At 40.3% G+C, this 23,084-nt stretch overlaps 1 protein-coding gene across 1 annotated transcript; it reads left to right on the top strand.

The window, feature by feature from the left end:
- Positions 1-13,323: 13,323 nt before the first annotated feature.
- LOC147900237 (wound-induced protein 1-like) lies at positions 13,324-13,800 on the top strand. The gene has a single exon (XM_087376605.1). The coding sequence runs from the start codon at positions 13,324-13,326 to the stop codon at positions 13,798-13,800; it is 477 nt and encodes a 158-aa protein (XP_087232731.1).
- The last annotated feature ends 9,284 nt before the right edge of the window (positions 13,801-23,084 follow it).

Genomic DNA, 23,084 nt, shown 5'->3' on the forward strand with positions numbered 1-23,084 from the left:
TAGATGCACATTGAGTCTCTACTTCTTGTGTAGGAAGAATGCATTGAGTCTCTAATTCAAGTGGAGACTGTAATGCTTCTACTTGAGGCTGTGATGCAGAAGGAGACTGAATTATCTCTTGTTTTTCTTTGGCTCCCTCAGGTTCTTCATTGAGTCCATCATGTTGTTTCCCAATGGTAGCAGTTAGGTAGTGAACAGTCTTAGCCATAAAATCTTGTAGCTCGAGCTTTGTATATGCTTCTATTGAGACATGTTCAAAAATTTCATTGAGGAACAACATGAAGTTGTAGGCAATTCTCCACCCACTACTAAACTTGTCTTTCTGCTTCACTATGAGGCGTGTTTGGAAATTTGGTTGGTCTTGATGCTCCTTGATTTTCATAATCGCAGAAACTAACTTGTTTGCAGATCTGTCCATCATGACATATGACAAAGTGAATTTGTGTAGCAAATAGTAAGATGCATGTTCATAATGATATGATAAAAGAACACTTACTTGAACACCCCGTGAAAGCCTGTAAATGAATTGACAAGCCAACAATGGTTGTCATCAAGATCCCATACTATCAGGCTCCAATGTGAGCTACATCACCAATAAAGAGCGATAAGATTTATCACAATATTAAGTATTAATTGACACAATATTACAAATAAAAGAGTAAAAGAAAGACAACTAGCATGCCATCCAAGTCTAAAGGTTGTAGCATTGAACAAACATCATCTACTGTCTTCTTGGTATCACTAAGTACAGCTGAAAGGAGAGAATCGAGCATACACACACGATTTTGTACTGATCTAGGAAAGTGAGATATAACCGTACTATAGCAATAAATAAACAAATGTTAGAAGCAGATTGAATCAAATGATTGAAGTATCAAGCCAAGAGATGTTCATATCAAACCTGAGGATGGCCATCATGACTTTGTCATTAGCCTCTTTCAAAGGGTCGGAGAGGACTGTAACTTCCCCAAATGTCAAAACACAAGGTTGCTTGCTAATGATAACCCTAACCTCAAAATAGCTCCCCATTTTGTCCAATACAGCGGTTGCATTAGGACAACTTATGGGCGTAGCAACCAATGTTTCCTCTGGATGCTCCACACGTTATCAATAAATGCCTTAATGATAGATGACATAAATGCATATAGATGCAAGTCTGTATATGTCAACAATGAGGTTTCACCGTCGCTCAAATTAAAAATTTGAGCAAGGAGCAAAAAGCAGTTATATCCGACTCTCCACCCACAACTGTGGTCATCATTCTGCTTCACTACAGGGCATGCTACATACTCTATTTGATCTTCTAAGTCACCTTCCATTTGCATAAGTGCATCTATAGCACCTGCCAACTTTGGAGCCGATCTACACATCAAAATAGAAAATATAAATGAATGTGTGCATTGCATAGGATGCATCTCATTGATGTAATTATGACACAAGTAGGTTATACTTACTTTGACACACTGCCATGGATAGATGCTATTGAATTGACAAAGAAACATTGCTTGGCTAAGATGTCCACAATTACCAAGCTCCAATGCGAGTTGCATTATCAATTAAGAATAATTATTATTTGATATAATCCTCCACAATGTAAGAGATAAGCTAGGTAGGGATTGATACTCACTCCTCGTGATATGCAATAAAGATAACTCGCACCGCAGTCAAATCAACAGGTTGCAACCACTTAAAAACATCATCTATGGTCTTCTACTTATTGCTAAGTACACTAGAAACAAGAGGATCGACCATATATGCACATCTCCATATATATAGGGGAAGTTGTTCTAAAACCATACTGCAATAAAAAGAAAAGAATATTGGTTCAATTGATCCAGTGGAAATACAAAAGCATAAAGTCAATAAAAAGTTTGTGTCAAACTTGAGGATGGCTATTATGACCTTGTCATTAACCTCTTTCTTGAAATTTATAAGGATTGAAATGTCCTCTTCATCGAATAGAAAAGTAAGAGGTTGTTCTCGAACTTGAAACCTAACTTGAAATGAATTCTCCATTTGCTGCAAGGTATGATTATTTTCTAGAGTCATCTGATGGATAACCAGAGCAGCTTTGCTTTCTTGAGATGAGCTTTCTATATTCTCTACTCCAGCTATGTCCTCCTCATCCTCCTCCTTTCCCTTCTCCTATAAAAGGATAAAATAATTATGAGATTCAAAATTTTAAATTAATTATAAATTTAAAAAGGCCTTTAAATGAATAAAGAAAATTAAACATAAGTTTTCATACCTCTAGATATCTTCGTGGTCCTTTTATGCAACCTTCTGAGGCAAGGTCAGTGTCATATCCATTTTCTTCAGCTTCGTTGCTATCACTGGTGTCCTCACTATCATATCCAAAGCTTTCAACATTTTCATCATCTTTCTTGCTCTCGTCATACATGACCATCTCTATGTCAGCATCCTCTTCATGTGAGATTGGACCTTTCTTATCATACTTTATTTTGAGAGAAGCCACGGTATCAAGGTATTCCAAGCAAGCAGGACTCTCAATAATATTTACATGGTTTCCTTTTCTGATAAGAGCTTCAAACAAATGTCCCATTTGACACAATGTGTCTTCCCATCTGGACGGCAGCAAAAATTCCATCATACTAATTAAAAGATCATCACTTTTTGCTGGCCTTTCATAGTGATTTGCATTGTGATGGAGGGAACTTGGAGCTTCATGCTCTTCTAGCAGTAGTTGCAATCTCTTTGCATTCCCTCTTATGTTGTTCTATAAGGAGTGATCATTGTAAGGGCTCTTCATGCACAAGAAAAAGGTTTCAAGACTTTGTATCTTGAGACCGCATTCTCTCTTATCCCTTTTTCTTGAGTATATACCACTGTAAATCTTAAGCTCATTGCCTATTGTTTTTCTAGGGTAATAGACATTTTTTCCTTGTCATCTTTATCAGCAAATATGACTATGTTACATAGTCCCACTCTACCAATGGTGGTATGTAATATTCTGTCAAGGAGTTGACGAATGTCATCCGGTGATATTTCATAGACAAAGAAAAGCTGAGGCCTCTCCCAAGCAGTGTCGTCAGATAAAAATTCATTCAATGAAACTCCCTTGCACTCAACACTCTTTCCAGACTCTGAAATGATTTCATGTATGAAAAAAAAAGCCCTTGTTCAAAGTTTTTTCTTTTCTGAGAGTGTGCTTATTGATGAACTTTTGTGCATTTGCATACTTTTAGCCAGAAAAGTAATCGAGACCAGAGGCTAGAGGCTAAGTATGGTGACGCTCAAAGGCCATAGAGAAAAGGAGATCAAGAGGGCAAAGGGATGTCATAGGGGTGAAAAAGAAATTAGAAGTGGAGGGAAGGAAAAGGGAGGGAAAAGGGAGACTATGACACAAGGGAGAGGGGGAAGAGAAGCATGTACATGATAGGAGGAGGAATGTTGAGATGTAGACATCAAGGGAAGAGAAACATACTTTATTTGAAAGAAGGGATGAGAGGGAAATATCAAAATACTAGCTAGGTGGCTTTACAAGAATGAGCGTGTCTCATCAAGGAATTGCCCCTTCGTTTTATAGCCAAAAGAGGGGGGTCTCTCCACATTAATGTATCCTCCCACATGCATGGTGTGTGTGGAAAAGTCTCCCATGTGGGCTAGGTGGTTACGCACTCTCAATTGTGTGCGACAACCCTTTGCCTCAATTTTCCACATAAATCAAGCCCCATATCTCAAGTCTATGATACTCCCTTGGTCTCTTTCCAATTTTATAATATGTTCAAACCTCTAGGAGGACAAGTGGAGGGTTGGCACAAGGAATCTTGCCACCTCATCCTACTTTCCCCATTATTTAACTAGCTCTCTTGGTCCTTCTATACCTCCCCCACATGGGCCTATCCCTTATGGAGGGAATAACTCAATATAATATCTATCTCCACCTATTTCATATTGCTTCTCCCATGGACTTTGAGCCATATCTCACTAAATGCAGCCTAGGTGGAGGGGTGGCACATGGAGGAGCCATGCCACCTTGCATTTTATATTATTACTATTATGGATTATGTACAACACACCTTATGGGTCCTCTTACATGGAAGGGTGGCACATGGTCATGCCCTGCCACCTCAACCCTGGGCCCTATGCACACCATATTTTATTATACTATTGCCACATATACAAACACACACACACATATTAATGCCTTTTTCCTTAGACAATTTTATCCATAACAGTTCCCCCCCCAGGCAGGGAATGCACACCATTTCCATGCCTGGGACCATCATGCACAAAGAAAGGCTTGAGGTAACGCTTGTTGATCACCTTCTTGCCATATGGTTCATGCAGCTCCTGAACTTGTACAGACCCATTGCTACGTTCTTTGATGACTTTGTATGGACTAGCCCACAGTGGTAGAAACTTCTTATCCATTTGGTGGTCCAATCTATTATCAAAGCATAGCACAACATCCCCCTCAGCAAAGTGTCTTTCCCATCCCTTGCGAATCTTAGCATCCAATCGGGCCTTTTGGCGATTCTTTTGGATCTCTGTTTGGTGTAGTGCAAGGCGTTGGGTCTCATCTAACTTCTCAAGTTGTACCAATCTGGCCTCTACATGTTCATCTTCTGACATCCTCTGTTCCTGTGCCAATCTCAAGGCCAGAATCTCTATCTCTAGTGGTAAAACTGCCTCAGTACCATACACCAACTCAAAAGGGGTGTGACCTGTAGATGTTTTATGAGTGATGTTGTAAGCCTACACGGCTTCAGTGACCTTCTGATCCCATTGGCTCCTGTTCCTTGCGGCCATTTTTCCTATGGTTTTACAGAGGAGGCCATTGATTCGCTCTGTTTGACCCATGGATGCTGGATAATAGATGCTAGAAGTGTGATTATCAATGCCCATGCGATCCATGAGTAACTCCACTGCTTCATTTAAGAATGGACTCCCATGGTCAGAGATTATCTCCATGGGTGTCCCAAACCTTGTGCAGATACGTTCAAATATGAAATTTGAAACTACCTTGCCATTTACAGCAGAGAGAGCAATAGCTTCAGCCCACTTAGTGACATACTGAGTGGCTACCAAAAGATACTTCTTTTTGCGGGCAGTCATGGGCAAGGGCCTGACAAAATCTATTCCCCATTTCTGAAACGGATGGATGGACATCACTGGGTGATGTTGCCCGGGATGCAAATCCTTCCTACCGAAGAATTGACATGGTTCACAGGTTTTGCAATACAAAGTGACATCCTTGAACAAGGTTGGCCAATAGTATCCAGCATGTAAAATCTTCTTAGCTGTATAGTCACTAGCATAGTGGCCTCCACAAAATCCATCATGATAATGCTTCAATACCTTAGGCACTTCATCTGCATCAATGGCCCGTCTGAGTACCCCATCCATGCCTTGACGGTACAACACCCCATCAAGGAGGGTGTAGCGCCTACTATCTCTGCGGATCTTCTTTCTCTCATAGCTAGTACTTTCTGAAGGAAAGGAGAAAGCGGTCAAAAACTTGTAGATACCACCATACCAAGGATCCCCAACTTCTATGGCTGCTACCAGGGTTACATCAAGGCACTCCTCTAAATCAATCAAAGCATTCTTCAAGTTGGAACAACCCCCTTTTACAATTTTGAAAGAAAAATCATATTCTTGTAGAACTGCCAACCATTTGGCCAACCGGCCCATGGGATTTGGTGATTGAAGAACTTGCTTTGCAAGACCAGTGCCAGTGAGTATAAAGAAGGACTTTCCAGCCACATAATGCTTAAATTTCTCAATGCAAAACACCAAAGACAATGCATGCTTGTCAGCCTCTGAATAGCGTCGCTCAGTGTCGAGCAATTGTCGAGAAGCAAATCGAACGGGGTACATGAACCGATCCTCCCCTTGCTGGAGAAGAATACCTGCCAGAGTGTGCTCACCAAACCCAGGATTGATATAGAAGGTCTTTGACCAGTCTAGATTGCGTAGAATGGGTTATGAAGCCAGAGCATTCTTGATTTGTGCAAACCCATGATCACAATCCTCATCCCAAGAGAAATTAACCCCATCTTTTAATAGCATAGTCATGGGCCGTGTCAAAGCAGCATATTGATCAATGAAGCAGCGATAGTATCCTGCTAGATTGACAAATGAGCGTACCTGACGTTTGGTTGTAGGTGGGGAGAGCTTGAGGATGGCTTCTACCTTCTCGGGGTCAAGCTTGATGCCCTCGGATGAGACAACATGTCCCAATAACCTCCCTTGAGTGGCTCCAATGGTGCATTTCTCAAGGTTGAGACTGCCATTTGCATCATTGACCCTTTGGAAGGCCAATCTAACCTTCATGATGTGCTCCTTACGTGATGAGAATATACAGAAATCATCTAAAAACACCTCCAAGAAATCCCCCAAATAAGGAGCAAACACCATCTGCATAAATCTTTGAAAGGTGGCAGGAGCATTGGTGAGGCCAAATGGCATTACTTTGAATGCAAGTGTCCCCCAGGGTGTGGCAAATGTGGTTTTAAGCACATCTTCCTCGGCAATTCTGATTTGATAAAACCCAGAGTAACCATCACAGAAAGTATACATCTCATGACCACTTACCTTCTCAAGAATGAGGTCTTGAAAGGGCAGAGGATGATGATCCCTCTTGGTGGCAGCATTGAGTTTCTTATAGTCGATGCAGACCCGCCACTTGTTGTTTTTCTTTGGGATGACTACCACTGGTGAAACCCATTCAGTATTGTGAACCGGAACAATAAACCCAGCCTCTACAAGCTTCTGCAACTTTGAGCACAAAGCATCGGTCTGCAGGGGCCCTAATCTCCGATACTTCTGAGCCACAGGCTTTGCATCAGGCAGGCTTCAGCTCTATCTTATACTCTATGGCAGTCACATATGGCGAAGGTGGTGGTAGCTAGTTGCAAAGAGGTCAGGGAAATCTTTGAACATTTCAAGAAACTCATCTTTCTCACCTGGAGTGAAGTCTGGAGAAAGCATTGATTCGAGCTGTTGAGGACTAGCTGTTATCTTTTCTGTAGGTGCCAGGGTCGGAGACACCCCCATCATGTAAACTTCCTCCTCTGAGAATTCCTCCCCCCCGTTTGATTCTTCCATGGACTCAGACACTGAGGATGAGAGAGTATCACTGTCATGCTCCTCTTTTTCTTCCGGTTCCATGGCACCAGGTTGCACCGGGATCTTCTCCTTGGAAGCACCAAAAGACATGTGTCCTGTCTTCCAATAGTGACTAGCCAAAATGCTCTTGGACGAAGTACCAAATTAGAAACAACTAGTTTTTTTCCATCAATCAAAGCCTGAAAAATCTTTTCAACATAGACAATATCTAAGGTCCTATTGTTGGTGAAGACGCTTGCTTTGACCACCGTTGAAGCATGTATAACTTGAGTCTTCTGGCCCCATATATATCCTAGATCCTCATCTATCACAGCCTCATTCAAGCAAAGATTTAGGTTCTTCATTGATAACATTTCTGCATCTAAATCTAACTCCATTTCAAGACCCTCCGCATCCTCTTCGTGTTCTTCCTCTTCTCTTCTTTGCCCTTTCTTTGTATATGAATGACCTCTTTTTTGAGTTATAGGACTTGGAACTGTAGCTCATGAAGTACTTGCCTTTTGCATTTGACGTCAGGGTTTATTTTTTAGGGGCTCTATGTGAACCGCTTTAGATTCCCCTACTTCTTCTATTGCCTCAACTTCAGGTATACTTAAGGGCTTCACTTGCTCTGTTATTCCATCAACTTCATGAGTTGCACCATCTAAGTGAGTAATACCATGAACAAGAGATGTGTGTACATGTCATGTCTTATCTGATGCACGTCATGTCTCACTTATTTCAATTTCTATTTGAGATGCATGTGCATGTCCTGTATCATCTGATGCATGTCGTGTCTCCACCAATTCAATTCTTGTCTCAGATGTAGATCCCTTGTAAGCATCCACGTGTACAAGACCCTCATCCAATGCTACAATGTGTTCTGTCTCATCCACTCCAAATCCTCTCTCATTTGTATTACCATGAACCAGGTCTACATGGCGTGTCTCATCACTTCCTTTCTCATGTGTGGATTCTTGCACCTTAGGTCCCTCTAATGAAGTTGAACCTTGTTCAATGACACTCTGAAAGTATTCAAGGATAATCTTTGACTGCATTTTTCTTGCTTCCTCAATGGGAAATTCCTCCCACACATGTTGGAGGATCTCCAATGCAGGAACCAATTCAGGAAATCTAGGTGCTTTTGGCGGCGGCATCACAAAGTGCATTGCATCTTTCTTAGAAAGAAGAAACAATCTGTTGCTCATTCTTGACTTTGTGTAAATCATCATTGTACTGCTATCTTTTTCAATTTTTATTCCTAGTAAGGTGCCCCCTTGAATCAAATTGCTCTTTGAGAAAGATACATTTGATGCCCACTCATCTTTCTCCAACTCTCTCTTTGTCATCACTAGAATGAGATTTCCTTTACTTAATACCAAGAACCATGCTTTCTTTGTTGTGTCAACAACGGTCCAGTTTGTGAAGTCCTTTGGGGCATAAATTCTTCCATTGTATTTCAGTGTCATACCATTGACAAATGATGTAGCCTCAAGATCCATCCTATATTAAAGCACAACAAAAATTTTAGGTACTTTGACAAACTACAATTACTTTGATAAATCAAAAGTACAATGAGTCCCATTAATACACCTCAAGTTTTTATTCTTCCCAATGTATAAGTGTCAATTTCATGCTTTGGGAATAGCCTAAAAGGCTTTACAAGGCTTAGACACATGCATAAATGTGAAAAAAAATAAGGATTTACAATGAACTCATGGATAGTGTAAAATGAAATAAAGTACAATCGAATACAAATTTAAAGTCTGTCAGATATAAGTGCAAAATGCTCTCAGCAACTCCCACAAGTGATATAAGTGTAAAATGCTCTGTCAACTCCCACAACTGGTACAAGTATAATCTACTCTCTCTAGTCCCTTAACTGATTCAACTGTAATCTGTCATGTCCACTGATACAACTTTCAATCATCTTGAAAGTTTAAAAACCTTGATCGTTGCTTAAATGGTAGGGTTGTTGTGAGTGTGAAACCGAATGTGAACGAATGGACTGACTCCGATTAGGAACTAGCCGGGAAATTTTGAGCATGGCTTTGATTGGTTTTTTTGGAGTTCTCTCCTCTAAGGACAAACTTATCTATGCTAATCTAGACTACACCAACTGTTGAAGTGAAGAAAAGCAAGAAATAATTTATTTTCCATTGTTCTTTTAAATATGCTTAGGTTGTGAATTAAAAGCAAGAAATAATATATTTTTCATTATTCTTTTTAATATACTCAGGTTGCGAGTTTAAAAAAGATAAAATTTATATTTTCAAAAGCTAATTTACTTACAACTCATAAGAATTGAACATTCACATTAATAAGAAGTTAAAATCTTAATAAATTTAAATTTAAATAATAAAAACTACAAATTTAATTTGACGCCAAATCCTAAACCCTAAACGTGAAACCCAAACCCTCAAATCTTAAAACCTAACACCAAATCTTGAACCCTAAACCCAAACCCCCAAACCCTGAACCCTAAATCCAAACCCTAAACCCTAAACCCAAATCCCCAAACCCTAAACCCCCAAACCCTAAACCCTAACCCCCAAACCTTAAAACCCTAAAACCTAACCCCAAAACCCTAAACCCAAACCTCAAAACCCTAAACCCTAAACCCTAGCCTCAAAACCCTAAACCCTAAACCCAAACCCCTAAACCCAAACCCCCAAACCCTAAACCCTAACCCCCAAATCCTAAACCCTAATCCCTAAACCCTAAATCCCAAAACCTAAACCCTAAACCCTAAACCCTAACCCCCAAATACTAATGCCCTAAACACTAACCCCAAACCCTAACCCTAAATCGTAAACCCCTAACCCCTAACCCCAAACCCTAAGCCCTGACTTTGAAACCCTAAACCCTCATCCCCAAACCTTAAACCCAAACCCTTAAACTCTTTTTTAATTCAAATTAATTTAACTTAAAACTAATAAGAATTTAAAATTCACAATCATAAGAAGTTTAAACTTTGACAAAGTAAATTCTTATTAGTTTGAAATCACAAATTTTGAAATATAAATAAATTCAATTTAACTTAAAGTTTATGAAAAAATAACGTAAAATTAAGAAAATAAGACTTAAAATTTTGACGTCACAAAAATTTAATATTTACCTAGAAGAATATATTAATTCTCTTTAAAAAGAAATAAATTAAAGTAATAATAACGAATGTAAGTTAAACTACTTTTAAAATTTTAAAAATTGTAATAAAATTAAAATTATACTTTCTATATTCCAAAACAAAATGCATTTTTGTAAACTATATTTCAGAAAATTTAATTGAGAAATTAAACTAATAAATTGAAAATGGAAGTGAAACTCATTTTCAATTTTAAAAAAATGGCAAATTTAAAATTCAAGTTTCCACAAGTTTTCCTTTTCCCACACATTTGTCTTTTCACACTTTTCAAGTTTCCACACGTTTGTCTTTTCAAACACAAGGTTGTCTTTTATCACAAATTTCAAGTTTCCACACGTTTATCTTTTCAAACACAAGGATTCATAGTTTAAAAAAAGGTGAGAAATTTGAAATTCAAGTTTCCACATGTTTCTCTTTTCAAACACCAAGGTTTATAGTTTTGTTTGTTTAAGTTTCGACTAAATCACACACCAATCTCCTCTAATATGCCTCATTGATCGTAGCTCCCAAATTCTTCCATCAAAACATCTCTCCTTTATCTCTCCTTGATCATTGCCTACTCATTTCTCCTCCTCATTGGTAAGATTTTCTATCTCAGATCGTACTTTCTTTTGTGTCCTCCCTCTCTAAATTTTCATCTCTCATCAATGGAACAAAAACTAAACAAAGAATAGAGAGTACACAACAAATTGGAGATGAATAAAATTTTTTGTCCACCTGTGCGGTCACACACTGGAGCTTCGATGGCGATCTAGATAGATACTAGGTGAAGAGCTAATAGCTGGAAAATCTCTGCTAAAAGCTCTAATCTGATGCAATGGACTAGGAAGGTCGCCTCTTTATAGCTATAAGGGTGGTAGTTGGATCAACCTAGTCGATGAAGCCCACCAGTCAACCTAGTCGGTGGAGCCGACCAGTCAACCTAGCCGGTGGAACTGACTAGTTGTCCATGGAATATTCAAGGAATATTCCCCAAACCCCAGCGAGAGCAAGGGGCTCCCTTACAATCAAGACAATGTGCCTCGTTGTGCTACCAGCTTACCTACCTTGCTTAGCCCATAGGCTAGACTCACATAGATCACCTTTCTACCATCAACGCTCTCATTGATAGACCTCATTTGACATGCAAGTTAGGATCCATCACGTGTCCCGAGCTCACACATGGCTTCTCCTCATATGGGGGCCTTACAACTTGAGCACCTAGGACCACTGGTGGTTACCAAGAGGGTGGGGCATTGAGCATATCTAACAGTATTCATGACATGCTCATGAGCCTACCTTCCATGTATCATGATTATCCGAATTGGGCAAGGTGAGGCAACCCCCGCGAGCAACCTCGCAATGTGTGGCATGATACATGGATGCAGATGCAAGCACGCCTATTCTGTAAGAATGCTCTTGTCATTTGCGTAGCTATTACTAGTGCAATGAAAGCAATGTACGAGAGGGGGTTCAGACACACTGATTTGAATGCCAAAAACTGTGTTTTAGATTTCACACCAGATGGGAAATCTGTGCGGGTGAGCATTATTGATTGGGGAAGGTGTCTCCACAGAACTGAGAGCAAGCCCGAGCAGGTTTAGGTGCATGCTCCAAAGTCAAGATTTCCTTGGTTTGCACAAAAGATTCATGCAAGAAATTATGTTTTTCGTCAATCAAATGGCGCATGGTCAAACATGTCAGATTGCTATGCTGTCGGTTGGTTACTTGGCAAAATAGCCAACTTCCTTGTGGGGTGTAGGTTCGCACTATCAAGTGATGAACTATACTCACGGCATGTAATCAAGCTATTGTGGGATTGTAAACTCCACTTGTGCCAGAATGAGCCTCGGGAATGGATGACAATGGAATCGCTACTAACTAAACTTCACGCACACCGTGTTGATGAAAATGATGCAATGCATCCAATGGACGATATGAAAACTAATCTATAAAATTTTCATTTGCAAGTCCTATAGTTTTTAAATATTCCTCAAATAAAATTTGCACATTTTTGAAATGGATTTATGTTTTTCATTGGTTGTTTAGGATTTATGTTTTGAAATTTCAAGAAAACAATCTTCTACAATAGGATGAGAAGCAAATGTGTTTGAATATATGTATGTGTCATGTCTTGAACTCATATATCTGCTATTATGTTTAGGGTTTAGCATTTCACCAAAACAATGGCATCATCATCAAGAACACCCTCTCAACCATCCACACAGGCCGAGTACCAAGCCCAAGATGAATGCACACATGGTAGTCAAGCGACCCAGTTCATGATGAATGTGGCTAATGCTACTACACATCTGTTACTAAAAGAGCGAACAAAGGCAATTGCCCAATCCAGTATTTTCAACAACCTTAATGGCATGAAGTTCTTGGCTATAAATCTCTTTGTCTTAGATGACGATTTAGAGACTATATGGGATTGTAGCAAAAATGCTCCTAAACACAAGTGATGGTCCCTTACGCGGTGTTATAATAAAGCCATGAAAGAGAATGCACAATGCATATGGGAGATGATTTTTGCTAGGAAATTTTGCTCTGAAATTCCCAAATACTTTGGAAAGATGCTATATGCAAAGTTTGTGCTTGGGCGTGAAGTGGACTTCGCCTCAATCACTTGAGCATGTGAGGATCCACGTACGCCAAGCACCAGGCCCATGGTAGTCGAACCTCCACAAAGTGTCGGCAGTCTAGTCTCAGGTGAATATAATATTTAAACATGTCAATTATTTACTTTTGGGTTTTTTTGAAGAATTCCAACCCAATATCAATTGATAAGTTTGTATGTGACTTTATTGAATGTGTAGCCTCTGTCACAAGTGATGATCTCTATATGAATATCGTAGAGGGAGCTAGACAAGGAGCACGTGTCGAGTGAGATGTCACATTTATGATTGCCACTATACGAGATGCAAAAATAGAGCATCAACGAGTGCTGCAAGAACTTGAGTGGGTGAGAAGCGACAATGAAAGATTGCATGCACTATCATCCCAAACTGGCCAGTGGCTTGATAATCTCAGCTTACCATTGTACCTGGGCGTATAATGCCAGTGCAGGGAAATCTCTATCCCAGTAGTTTTTTTGCTGCCGGAGGAGATCCGAGCTGGCGAGCATGAAGCCCTATCCCGAAGCATTGGAGCTGAGCAACAAACTCTTGGTGCTTGCCTTTTACGAGGCGCTAGCAGTGGGAGACGCGATAGGGGTGAAGAAGTTGGTAGCTTCAGATTTAGAATGGTGGTTCCATGGACCCCCGACGGAGCAGCATCTGATGCAATCACTTGCCGGCGTGAAACGGCATGACAACTTCATCTTCATGCCTAGCCATATAGGTGCAGTGGGCAACAAGGTCTTTGTGGAGGGGCAGGCCGGCATAGCTGAGGCCATAGCCGAGGATCAGCCCAAGTGCTGGGTGCATGTGTGGACAGTGGAGTTCGGCAAGCTTACTCAGCTCCGAGAGTATTTCAACGCTGCTGTCACTGTGCTTCTGCACTCCCTCCGCCCTTGCGGCCCTTTGGCCACTCTCTGGAAAAGCCAGCTCTGGGAAGCAAGCAAGGGAAAATCCTTTCCTGCCTTTATTCTCGCCATCTGACGGTTTCAGCTAATGATCTGTAACGATCATCAACAGCATCTTACAGAAATCAGAGCTTTGTTTCTCCAGGAGTCCCTGCTGAGTATCTTTTCTTACATCACTCAGTCTATTGTTTTGCATAACAATTTCTTGGGGTTGTAACAGCTTTCTGATGTGTGTCTGATGACTTATGTTGCAATTCTGGTACTGTCGACTTTATTGCATTCAAGCACAACCATGGCGATATCTTAATGACGTCTAAAGCACAACGATGATATGACCTTGGTTTCTGCAGGTTCAAAAAAGGACAACCCCATGACATAGAGCCCAAAATTTTCTGTAGGAGTTTGTACGTATACTCGAGCAGCTATTTAGCACATGGAGATCCTTTCTGTCACCGTCCTACAAAAGTGTGACGTTATTGCATCAACTCTAAAATCTTTAGTATTACAGTCGCATTAATAAGCAGAGCTGCAAAAGGATCTTGCAGCATCAATTGGGAACATTAGTGGAACCTCCACCTAGTGTATATATTATTCTCAATGTAAGAAATTGAACTATTCTTTCGTTGCTAGTCGAAATTGTTGGCATTGTGATCATTAATCTAGTTTTAAAATATCACGAAATCTCTTGTCTTATGTATGGTTCTTTTTAATTTCATACTAAGATAAGATGTCAAGTGGTCACATTTATTTCTTGATTAATTTCTAAGTAGGAGACGTGTTTATTTAAGTGAATACTGTTTCACACTTTTTCTTATGATGACTTGATTATTCCATGCCCTTGCTTTACAAAAGGTGTGATATTCCAAACTGGCAAAATAGGTGTGATATTCCAAACTAGCGATACATGACTAGATATGCCCATAATATGTTTTGGACCCTGCTAAGGGACTATGGGGTTTTGTTTATAAATGGAGCTCATTAGTATTTTAAATGATTTTAAAATGTTAAGGTAGCTTAGTCTTCTTTTGATCCATTTACTCTTACTTTCATTATAAGCTTTGTTAAAAGAAGGGCCAATGTGGTTTTGCTACCTTGTTTATTTTCCTTAATAGAAAGGCAAGTTCGATTTTGAAAAAGAAAGTTGTGTTCCCTACCACATTCAAAAATTAAAAAAAATGCTCTATTCTCATATACTTCAGGAATCAGTCCTCATATAAATAGTTTAGTGATTGTCTTTTTCCAAGGATCATTCTTCCATCACTTTGGTAGACCAACTCTTCCTCCATCTTGGTTGGTCTGTGCTCGAAAGTATGCTAAGCTAATTAATTTAACATATATAAAATCCTTTGTTGGATTTATTAGATTCTATAGAAGATTTATGAAGGACTTTGCCAAGATAATGCCACCCTTGTATGGAGTGATAAAAAATCATACCAAGTTCTGGTGGACTAAGGAGTTGTCAGAAGCATTTTGTAAATGAGAGCCGAGACACTGATTTTCCAACAACCATGATGGGATGTGATCTTTCATGTTCATTTAGATGCATCACGTTAATATATTAGCACAATTAGTATTATGCCAATCGGTTAACAACACTGCTTGAGTGCAGTTCTATAGTACTATTGAGCACGAAGCTCTTGGTATGGTTTATAATGTTTGGCACTATTTGATTGGAGATCCATTCATTATCTATGTGGACTACCATTAATTACTATAAATTATCAACAAAATAGTGATTTAAGGATGCCTAGTACATTTGATGCTTTTTTTCAATGTTAAGATCACTACTATACACGGGTCCTATTGCGACACTTAAGCATCGATGTTTAGCGTGCGTAGGGCACTAATCATCGGTAACCAAAGCAGCATTCGTCAAGTGTCGCTATATAGCAATGTTACGCAAGTGTCACTATATAGCGATGTTTAAAGAGCATCACTATATAGTGACACTTATTAGACTTGTAAATGGTCACTATATAGCGACACTTATTAGACTTGTGAATGGTTGCTATATAGTGACACTGAGACAGTTTCCTATAGCGATGTTTTACAAAGAGTGTTTTTTTCCCATACGAACTTTAAAAGATAGTTTTTCCCAATGACAATTTTTTTTTCCTTTTCATACATGTTTGATCCTTTGAGAGAATAAAAGTACAAGAGCATGTACATCAAGCCTTTGAAGCTCATATATTCATGTCCAAGTTTGAGATGAAAAAAATCAATGAAGAGCATTTACATTAATGGCATCCTAAGCTAAGTCTAATGTACCAAAAGGAGTCTATCTCTAACTCTATACCGAGTTGATCTCCTATATCATCACCATACTCTAGCATCGTACGTTCACCTAATACTTGATCATCTTCTTCAATAAAGTGTGGCGATTCTTGATTATCGTCATCTTCTCCCTCAATATCGTGATCTCCATCTTCCTCCTGTACGATGTCATTATGCGCATCTTCCTCTTGTTGGCTCATATGTTGGCTCCTATTGTTGAGAGTGCTCTCAACGGAAGCAAGAATGGAAGAGGGAGAGAGAGAAACAGAGAGCCACACAAATTTTGGTGGGTGCAGAATCACCCTAATCTTCTTTTTCATTCATTTATATATGTGTTTGAGTATTGTACATAACCGGGGTAAAGGCACAGTGACCTTTAACCCCCACAACCTCCCACTTAAATGACAATGTGCCTTTAAGGGAGAACAACCAGTGAGCATACTATCCAATGCCAATCAATACACGACAATACTCAAACCGCTGACTAGGTAGACTCTTCGTCAGCATATCTGCAGGGTTATCATCTGTATGAACCTTGACAAGCTCTATGCACTTGTCCTCAAGTACCTCCCTGATGAAATGGTACCTGACCTCAATGTGTTTGGTCTTTGCATGAAAGACTAGATTCCGTGCTAGCTGAATAGCACTCATGGAATCACTATGCAATGTCGGTACACCTGTATGAATCCCTAAATCTCCCACTAGCCGATCAAGCCATATAGCCTCCTTGTAACCCTCTGTGGCTGCAACATACTCAACCTCTGTGGCAGACAAAGCAATGCACTTCTGTGCGAAAGACATCCATGCCACTGCACCACCTGCAAAGGTGAACACATAACCAGAAGTGGATCTCCTACTATCCACATGCCCTTATCCACATGCCCTGCATAGTTTGAATCTGTGTACCCAAGTACACGCATGTCTCCTTTACCAAAGCAGATGCACATCTCCTTGGTACCCTTCATGTACCTCATGATGCACTTAACTGCCTCCCAATGCCTCTTTCCTGGATTAGCCATATACCGGCTAACAACTCCCACTGCAAATGCAATGTCTAGTCTAGTAGCTATCATAGCATACATAAGACTCCCAACTGCTGATGCATAAGGAACCTTGGCCATCATGGCCCTCTCCTCATCTGATTTGGGACTATCTGTATGACTCAATTTCACATATGGAGGCAATGGAGTACTCACTGCCTTCTCCCCCTCCATATTGAAACGCTGTAATACTTTTGTAACATACTCTTTTTGTGAAAGCCAAAGGAGTTTCCTACTCTGATCACGTATGATGCGCATACCAAGAATATGACCTGCAAATCCCAAATCCTTCATATCAAAGGCCTCATGCAACTTGGCCTTTAATGCATCTAGCTCATAAGTATTCTTGCTAGCCAATAGCATATCATCCACATATAGTGCCAAGATTATCAGGCTATTATCCTTAGCCCTTTTAGTGTAGAGGCAATGATCAATTTCACTCCTTCTAAAACCCTAGGACCGAATGAAAGCATCAAACTTCTGATACCATTCTCTAGGTGCTTGCTTAAGACCATAGAGACTCTTCTTCAGCTTGCAAACTAAATGCTCTTTGCCCTTTTCTTCAAAGCCTTCCGGCTGCACCATGTAAATTTCCTCATGCAGATCCCCATGCAAGAAAGCTGTCTTGACATCCATCTGCATAAGCTCCATATCCTCATATGCCACTAGTCCAAGCATGCATCTAAGTGTGGTCATCTTCACAACCATAGAGAATATCTCATCAAAGTCCACACCCTTCTCTTGCTTGAACCCTTTAGCGACCAAACGGGCCTTGTACCTAGGCACATCATTACCTGTGACCTTCATTTTGTAGACCCGTTTACATGGCAATGCTTTCTTTCCATGTGGCAAAGAAACCAAGTCCCAAGTCTTTTTCTTCATAAGTGAACTCATCTCTAATTGCATAGCATACTCCCACTTGTGTTGATCCTCGCGCATCATAGCCTCTTTGTAGCAAGAAGGCTCCCCGCAATCAGTAAGCATCACATAGTCTACCCCTGGAACAAACTTATCAAGCGGTCTAGACACTCTAGAAGATCTTCTCAAGGGCATTTCAGCTTGCTGTCCGACCTGCATATCAGCCACATTTGGCTCATCATTTCCACCGATAGATGATCCATCATCTACCCTTGATTGTATACCTATGGGAGTACTTGTTGGTACCATTTCTTGCACATTTGGTGCATGGACAGCTTGCTGTCTATCAACATATGCAGGTGGATTCACATCCTGGAAAGTGATTCTCCTCATTTCCACATCCCTCATGGGTGCCTTATGCATCTTCTTCTCATTGAAGACGACATCATGGCTGCGTATGATCTTCTTTGCTTCTGGATCCCAGAGACGATAGCCCATCTCTCCACTTTCACCATAACCCAGAAAGATGCATTTCCTAGACTTAGGATCTAGCTTCTTTCGAAGCTCTTTTGGCACATGTGCATATGCCTCACACCCAAATATATGCAAAGGCTTCTTGCCACTCCATGCCTCTTCAGGAATACCACCATCCAAACTCTTACTAGGTGATCTATTGATCACATGCACTACAGTCTTCATTGCCTCAGCCCAAAAACCACCAGAAAGACTTGCATTGGAAAGCATGCATTGCAACCTTTCTTGAATGGTACAGATCATCTTTTCTGCAATTGGATTTTGCTCTGGAGTACGAGGGGATGTGAGCTCCCTCTTAATCCCACGTGTATCACAGAAATGCTGAAATTCATGAGAGAGATACTCTCCACCATTGTTAGTCCGTAGGCATTTAAGTGTTCTACCTGACTAATTCTCAACCAAGGCCAGCCATTTCTGAAATACCTACAACACATCACTCTTCTATTGAGAGTGCTCTCAAGGGAAGCAAGAACGGAAGAAGGAGAGAGAGAGAGACAGAGAGCCACACTTTCCATGCGTAATCTTCCTAGAGCTCTGATAGATAATGGAATGGGGCCATCAAGGTTGTTGGGGATGACCTCTAGCCTCAAGAGCTGGGTGCAGTTTGCAATTGCCTCAAGAATCGGCCCGTCGGACAATCTGTTGAATGACTCATCCAGTTGTTGGAGGCTTCTCAATAGGCAGAGCTCCAAAGGTATAATATTGGTAAGGTTGTTGAAATGAAGATCAATGAGCTCGAGATTAGGGGATGCTACCAAAGAGAGGCACGAGCAAAAGGGTACACAAAATGCCCTCAATGAGTCCAATCTGTCCTGGAAGTGCATTAGCTAATGTCCAGGAGCAGCAAAGAAGGGCAATTGGGAGGGAATATGGCAAGTGAGGTGATACTAGTAGAACTACTATGAGTTATACTTGTAGATCTCTTTCCCCCTTCTCTTACTAATCTTATATTGGAGGTCCTCCATGAGTGGATCCCAGTCCGAGCAAAGTTGGCAAAAAGGTTTGCATTAAATCCGATTTGCCCATTGTGAAATGGGGCCATGGAATCTCTTATGGATTTGATGTGGAGGTGAGTGTCAACTCATAGGGTGTGGTCTAAACTTGAGATGGCAATCAGAAGAGGAGGATTGATGTCAAGCTTTCAACTAGGCTTTAATTGGTGGATGGGGCTCCTAGGTGACATGAACAAATGTGCTTCTACTCTCTTGGCTTGCTGGCCTTTTTGGCATTCTACTTGTACTAGAAATTAGGTGGTCTTTGGTTTTAAGGTTCTATTCGGTTATAGAGAGGATGCAGTTCTACAAACACTAAGAGCATGCCTTGTGGATGTTGCCAAGATAATGTAAAGCCGTGACCCTCTTGTGAGTGCATCATTGGATGAGATATCTATGGGGTTATAGATGTACTATATATGTCAGGTCTTTGGTTTTAGCATAGGTCTAGAGCTTGGCCCCATTTTTTAGGCCACTTTCTTGGGCCTAACCCACCCTTTTAATTTAAGTCAGCTTGTTTTTATTATTGTTATTTTTTCAAAAAGTCTTAACTCTGTATTTTGCTTTTGTCATTGAAGAAAAGCTCAGCGTCCCATGTCAATTGCGATGCATTTCTTGTCTCACTCTTTTGGGTCTCAATAGTGCCTGGACAGTGTTTGCACTATAAGCGCAAAACTTGAACTACCGCCCCCTTTGGCCACCAAGCTTTCTACTTTAATGTGATTACAAATAGCCATATATGTTGAGTACATCAAATGAGGATCGATATCTCAACATGTTGATGAATTCTACAAGTCGTGGGCCACCTTTTTCTTTTTTTGAAAGAAAGTGATTTGTATTTAAAAAAAAAGAAAATAGCAATTACATGTCCTTTCTTTGTTAAGGAATTCGGTTTTTTGTTAAGGAAAGAAAGTACATAGATAAAAGAAAACACTCTGTAATGCTCTATCAGCAAACCTAAACTCCATGTGTTGCTGGCCATAGTAGCTTACTATCTAGGCAAGAACATTGTTCTTGAGCCCCCTCTTTTTCAAGGGCTCTCATGACAAAGTAGAAGACTTTTTTCTCAAAGGAGATGTGACAGTTCACCTGTCAAGGGGAGGGACCCACCCTTAATTGTTAAAAGCCAATTCAACACTTCCCTTATGGAGGGCCTCTTGTGTGGAGAGTTTTCACAGCATCGAAGAGCCACCCTCATCATAGCAACTATCTCCTCCTCTAAATTTTGAACTGGACTTGTGAGATTCATGGAGGAAGCCAATTCAGATTTGAGAGCTTGATCTACTACATGAAGGGGTTGTCGGTGGGAAAGGGCAGCATGTGACCATGCCAATAATGTAGAGCCATCACCAAACTCATCACTTGTAGGCCTCTTGCATGTTAGCATCTCCAAAAGCACCACTCCAAAGGTATACACATCCAATTTGGGAGTCAATCTTCCCACAGTGGCATATTCTATCAATTAAGCAACAAGCACACTTTGGCATGTGAGAACTGGTTGGAAGATTTTGCATTAAAATTTTCAAATGACGCTTCTTAGGTGAAATCAACCTTGTGAGTTTTCAATAGATGATTACACTAGTCCATAAAGAAGTTGTGGATATTATAGTACAAACACACACACATATATGCACATATAAAAGAGGATGGGATTTTATATCTCACCTAGGGCCATGTAACCTAAGGAACCCATCAACATTGACGATGATGATATTGTCAGCAAGCCACTTGTCAATGTACTAGAAAACCTTGAAATTCCAAAGTCTCCCACATGTGGTTTCATGCTATCATCAAGTAGAATGTTGCTGGGTTTAAGATCGCAATCGATAATGGGTTCGATGCCACAATTGTGATGTAGATAGTCCAATGCATGTGCGACACCCACTACAATGTTGAATCTTGTGTTCCAATCCATCTTGCAGGTGTTGTTGTGCAAGTATTGCTCGAGGTTCCCATTGGTGATGTATTCTAGAACTAGTGTCTTATGTGTAGAGCTAAAAACAACACCAAGTATTTTGACCAAGTTGTTGTGTCGAACTTGACCCAATGTTTGACATTCTGCAATGAACCTTTTCTGGATTTTGTGATGGTCATGCTTTAAATATTGAGTCAATGTCTTGATGGCAATAACCTTGCCATTTGGCAAAACTCCCTTGCAAACTATACTAGAGCCCCCTACTCCAATGATGTTGTCCTTGTGGAACCTATTTGTAGCCATGGACAAATCCTACTCAGTCAAGTTCAAATGCTTCTCACGTAAACTAGGCAAGACTGGTCTTAGAGTTTGGACAGATGAACAATAACCCAACCCAATAAGTGTGCCTGCTACTATGATTAGTGAGAAGGTTGCTAAGCACCCTACAAGGGCAGTTATAGCTTTGGGACTTAGCTCTCTTATATGTCGCTTAACAAAGTCTGATACATTAGCATCATTAGTCCCAATTGAACTGTTAATGTTACAACTAGGCAATGGATGTCCACACAAGCCATGATTGCCTGCATAGCATGATTGTGTGAAGGTTTTGAACAGACCTTCCTGTGGAATCTCTCCGGAAAGACAGTTACTTGAGATGTTGAAAGTCGAGAGTGAGTGCATGTTACCCAAACTAGGTGGGATGTGACCACTCAATTTGTTATGTGACAAATCTGAGGACTCAAGTTGGGACAAGTTACAAAGATTTGAGGGGATAGAACCTTGTAAATAGTTGTTGGAAGACTCAAGTAATGCACGTTGATCAAAAAAACCCAAATCCGAGGGGATTTCAGCAACCAACTTGTTTTCAGCTAAGTTCATATATCCCATGCCTTGAGGAAGATAGGGGTACTTCTAAACAATGCCTTTCATAAGGATTTGCATGTTGAAAAATCAGTATAGCCGGTGCCGTTTTCGTGGTTGTTTCTAAAAGCCAACAAGGGGAAATGTGGTGGAAGGGATCCTGCAAATTGATTTCGAGAGAGGTCGATGACTTGTATGAAAAAAGAACCACCTTTCAGTGTATATTCATGGTTGATATTGGAAAAGAAAACCACTCAATTAACACTCGAGAAAAAACGTATTTTAAAGTATTTTGCATCATTGAGGTTTGGGAGAAAATGATCGATTACACATCAAATTGTTTCCAATTATTATTACTATTTTCAAATCATTGAAGTGGATGAATTGCACATTTTTAAAAGAAAAAAAGTGGCAATGACATGGAGATATTGAGACAGATTGAATACCCAGTGAGGTAGAGTTCCATGTAGGAGATTGTTGGATACAAAGAGGACTCATAGGTCGTCCAACTTATTCAAAGTAGGCAGTAAGGTTCCTGTTAGGGCCTTATTTTGCTAAGATGCAGAACCTCCAAGTGGGAGCAGTTTCTAAGTGTTTGAGGAAGACTACCCCACTGAACAGATTATCTGACACGTCCAAAAGCACAAGATTATAGAGGTTTCCCATAGATTCAGGGATGGCACCACTCATACGATTGTTGGACAGCTTGAGAATTCGAAGCCCGGTGAATGTGAATGGAAATTTGTTGCCAAGGGAAGATTAGTAGACAAATCCATTTGGTAATTTGAAGCCATTAAATAAAAGGAAAGCTGCACTCCAAATGGCTGGGACATAAAACCAACTGGTATAATGCCTGAGAGGTTGTTGTTCGATAGGTCTAACGAGA

This window comes from Dipteris shenzhenensis, chromosome 7 (assembly GCF_047967505.1).
Source record: "Dipteris shenzhenensis isolate YYH24624 ecotype China chromosome 7, Dip_SZ_1.0, whole genome shotgun sequence".
Taxonomy (NCBI): Eukaryota; Viridiplantae; Streptophyta; class Polypodiopsida; order Gleicheniales; family Dipteridaceae; genus Dipteris; species Dipteris shenzhenensis.

Bases quoted from the DNA above. Each gene is read 5' to 3' on its own strand.
- LOC147900237 (XM_087376605.1), top strand. From the start codon at position 13,324: ATGAAGCCCTATCCCGAAGCATTGGAGCTGAGCAACAAACTCTTGGTG.